Source organism: Lactuca sativa, chromosome 9 (assembly GCF_002870075.4).
Source record: "Lactuca sativa cultivar Salinas chromosome 9, Lsat_Salinas_v11, whole genome shotgun sequence".
NCBI lineage: Eukaryota > Viridiplantae > Streptophyta > Magnoliopsida > Asterales > Asteraceae > Lactuca > Lactuca sativa.
The window spans coordinates 28,595,101-28,598,918 of NC_056631.2; the positions used below are offsets into that span (position 1 = coordinate 28,595,101).

The 3,818-nt window shown below is 34.7% G+C and overlaps 1 protein-coding gene across 1 annotated transcript; it reads right to left on the reverse strand.

Annotated features, from left to right (window-relative positions):
* Nucleotides 1-2,402: 2,402 nt before the first annotated feature.
* On the reverse strand, nt 2,403-3,327 carry LOC122196056 (uncharacterized). Its single transcript, XM_042898377.2, has 2 exons — nt 2,992-3,327; nt 2,403-2,903 (listed from the first exon to the last, which is right to left on the reverse strand). The coding sequence occupies exons 1-2, from the start codon at nt 3,199-3,201 to the stop codon at nt 2,403-2,405; spliced, it is 711 nt and encodes a 236-aa protein (XP_042754311.1). The 5' UTR covers nt 3,202-3,327.
* Nucleotides 3,328-3,818: the final 491 nt, after the last annotated feature.

Below are 3,818 nucleotides of genomic sequence, written 5' to 3' on the forward strand. Positions count from 1 at the left end.
ACTCAACATCCCATATATTACTAATCTATTAAAATTTATATTTGACTTAAACTTTGCTAGTATTTGACTCAAACTTTGCCAATAACAATTTCATACAGTTTCAAATATATAATATTTTTTAAAACATTAAATAAACTATATATATTTCGACTCAAACCGGAAGGCCACTTACTTATTAAAGTTGATATTTTTAAAAACATAAAGGATTGTTTTGATGATTGTCTTACAATATTAAAACTAAATTCACAAAACTAACATATTTTTATGAAATCATTCATTCTAAACGCATTAACTGGTCAACAATTTGATCTCGTAGATGAACCATATATTCCCGGTCTCTTGCACTTCCGTGTGGTTGTACCTCATCCACGTCATCCTCTTCATCATCATCATCATCTTGTACATTGTTGCTTTGAAGTGATATATCGACTTGATTATATTGAGAAAAATACTCATCACTTAATCCCTCTTTTATTATATAATTATGAAGCGCAAAACATGCAATGACGATGTTTCTTTGTGTAGCCAATGGAAATGGAGCCATTCTCTTCAATATAGGGAAACGTGCTTTCAAGAGACCAAAAGCACGTTCAACGACATTTCGAAGTTTTGCATGTGAGTGATTAAATTTTTCTTTGTTGGTTAATGCACGTCTTCGATGAAACTCTCCAAGCCAATACCGCACATTACGATAAGGAGCCATAAATCCTCGGGTGTGTGTATACGCAACATCACAAAGATAATACTTATCTGTAAATATAAGGAAATAATTAATTTTAAAAAAAGTAGAAATATTAAAATGAAAATGTAAACAAACATGGTGGTGGAAATGGAAATGGTGCATCTCAATCTGTTAAAGCTTCAGATAATATTCTTGAATCATGTGCTATCCCTTCCCATCCAGCCACGACAAATGTAAAAATCATACTGAAGTCGCATATTGCGGATACATTTTGATAACATTCGCCTTTTCCCCTTCCTCTATACAAATGTTGTTTTTCGAGAGGGACAATAGCATGTACCAAAGTTCCATCAAGTGCACCGACCGCTCCTCTGAAAATCCTTCGTAACCTCCTATTATGTCCCGGGATGTATGGATTTGGATTAAAGGAAGTTGGTACTATTATATCTTTTGCAAACACCATCATTTTATCCACTACTTCATAAAAATACTTATGAATCATTTGTTTTGAGTGTTGAAATCTACGTTTGATGATTACATAACGTTGATTGTGACCAATCATCATCAAGAACATCACCATCTTCTCTTCAACCGATATATGTTTACTATCATTTAACCAACTTTTTACTCTAAAATATGTGCAAAGTCGAACATAAGAATCACATGACATACGTAGAGTTCAATGCATTGGTTATTAGTTCCTTGTAATTACTCTAATGTGAATTGATGCCCATACGTTTTTGAGGTATTATCTCGCATTCTTTTCAAACCTCTTCTCCAAAAAGGCAAAGATACAAATACATAACAATTAGGAGGCGCAACTTTTTATCATAATCCATTGTGAACCTGTTAAACCATCAACACTTGTTAAATCCTAATGTGAAAACCCAAATTTATTGCCGTTACATAATCCCGTTTTCACTAACGGAATTCGTCGTTATGTATTAAGTTCCGTAATGTTTGGAGTCGTCAATAAATAATATCTATTTATATTTATTGAAGTTATCATTTTAAAATAAGTAAATATAACTTGTAAGTGTTAACCCCGTTTAACTAAATAAAGTTATATTACCTTTCAACCACTTCACCCGGGTAAAAAGTTTTAACCCTGTTAAACTTTAGCATCAGGTAGCCGTGTACCGGGTGCAATACCCGAGGCATATAAAAAGGAAGTGGACATCACTTGAACACTCTTTGCCACCCTCTCACTCTCTCTTACTACTTTCTCTCTCTAGACTCGATCCCGACCCCAAAAACCGTGAATTCCGGCTTCCTAACGTAAGAGTTTCTTCCATATCTTGTTCTAAACGTATTCCATTGCATTTAGAGCCCAAAAATCATAAGAATTAGTGGAATATATGGAGTTTACGGCCTAGGAAGCCCCTTAGGCCGTAAATACCCCAAATCATGACCAAAGTCCCATTTTTCCTTCCTTTAAGCTTGTATACTAGCAATATTTGTGTCAAATAAGTACACAATCATTCAAATGATAGCAAAAAAACATAATGTCAAAAATAAGTTCAAGAAACACATAATTGTTCAAAATGAAAGAAAAAACATAAGCATAAAGACTACTTAAACATCCCTAATGTGGTGCCAGCCATCTTTATCCACCCTTTTAAGACCCTAGGTATCGGTGGCAATGTCATCCTTGCCTCTCTCATATTCATGGACATTCCAAAAAGGTGAAAGGCTGCCAAAAATATAGGATCCATTGGGTCTAATTCACCATATGTTGCAGAGCTTTTTGCATATCAAGACTCAACTCATCAAGACTAATAGAGGTTTTAGAGGCTTTATCCATATCGGTCATATCAGTCCTATCAGTAGAAGCATCACTGGTTTTAGCCCTTTCATCGGGCCTCTCAGTAGAAGCATTAGTGGTTTTACTCCTTTTATCAGGCCTCTTAGTAGAAGCATCAGTGGTTTTACTCCTTTTATCAAGCCTCTCAGTAGAACCACCATGAGCTTTATCACTAGGAGCTCGAGCACTAGTGTCACTGGAAGCGTCATCATCATTATCATCTTCTAGGCCATTAAAAGGGTTGTCATCAATCAGAAGTCTTTGGACACGATGAGAAGAAGATGATGTATATGCGGGTGTAGTTTGAGTAGAGGTCCATTTGATGCTACCGTTGGCACTACTTCCATCAAACAAAGATGCACAAAGGTTGGGATAAGGCAATGGGTGTGTCCTCAATGATCCTGCCTTTGGATGACCCTAAACCAAGATTAATAGTAATTATAAGTATTTTGACATCATTATTAAAATTGGACATAAACTAAAAAAATAAATTATATAGACACACCTTCTTGAATTCTTCCCATTCTGTGTTCACCAAGGCAAATGAATTTGTTTGAGCATTATATAAATTCCTTGACTTGTTTCTCAAATATTTCCACCCTACGTATTTGGCTTTTAGATTATCAAAAGCATTTTTCAATTGTTTTTGTGAAGTATCCATGTCAAACTTTTCTTTTAGAGGTTTCCCTAACCTAACCCAAGACTCCTTGTGCATGCTACCTCCTTATCTACCAATTCTGTTGACCTCTTCGATACACGTATCTAATACACATTTTACTTGCTCGTTCGACCATTATCGTTTGTCTCCCATTTAGACAAGCTATATATAATAACTTTATAAATTAAGTCCATGAAAGAACTGAATTAAAAAACTAAAAATAAAAAACTTCATGATTCATATCTATGGATTACAACACAAACAACATAAAATAGAAACATTCGATTCAAATGAATCAAGTATATCAACCTATAAAAGATATACGAACTATAAACACTTCGGGACTAAAACACTCTGACCAAGAATAAATACTGCTAAGTATTTAAATGATTTAACTAAGTATATATACGCACACCTCTATAAAACACGGAAGTCAGTATCGCACTAGAATAGATAAAAAGTATTAAGATTGTTGGACAGCACAATTGGGCTTAGAGACGTATAGTCACATCTGGGGGGATCTAGCCTGATCAACTACATTTTTCTGGGAGTGACTAGCATGTGCCTAAGCTTGGTTGTGGTGTTGCAACAAGTCTAAAACTTACCAACACTACCATAATAACGTTACCATAAGAATACTATAGGAGGATTCAGTATCTCTAAAACATACGTAT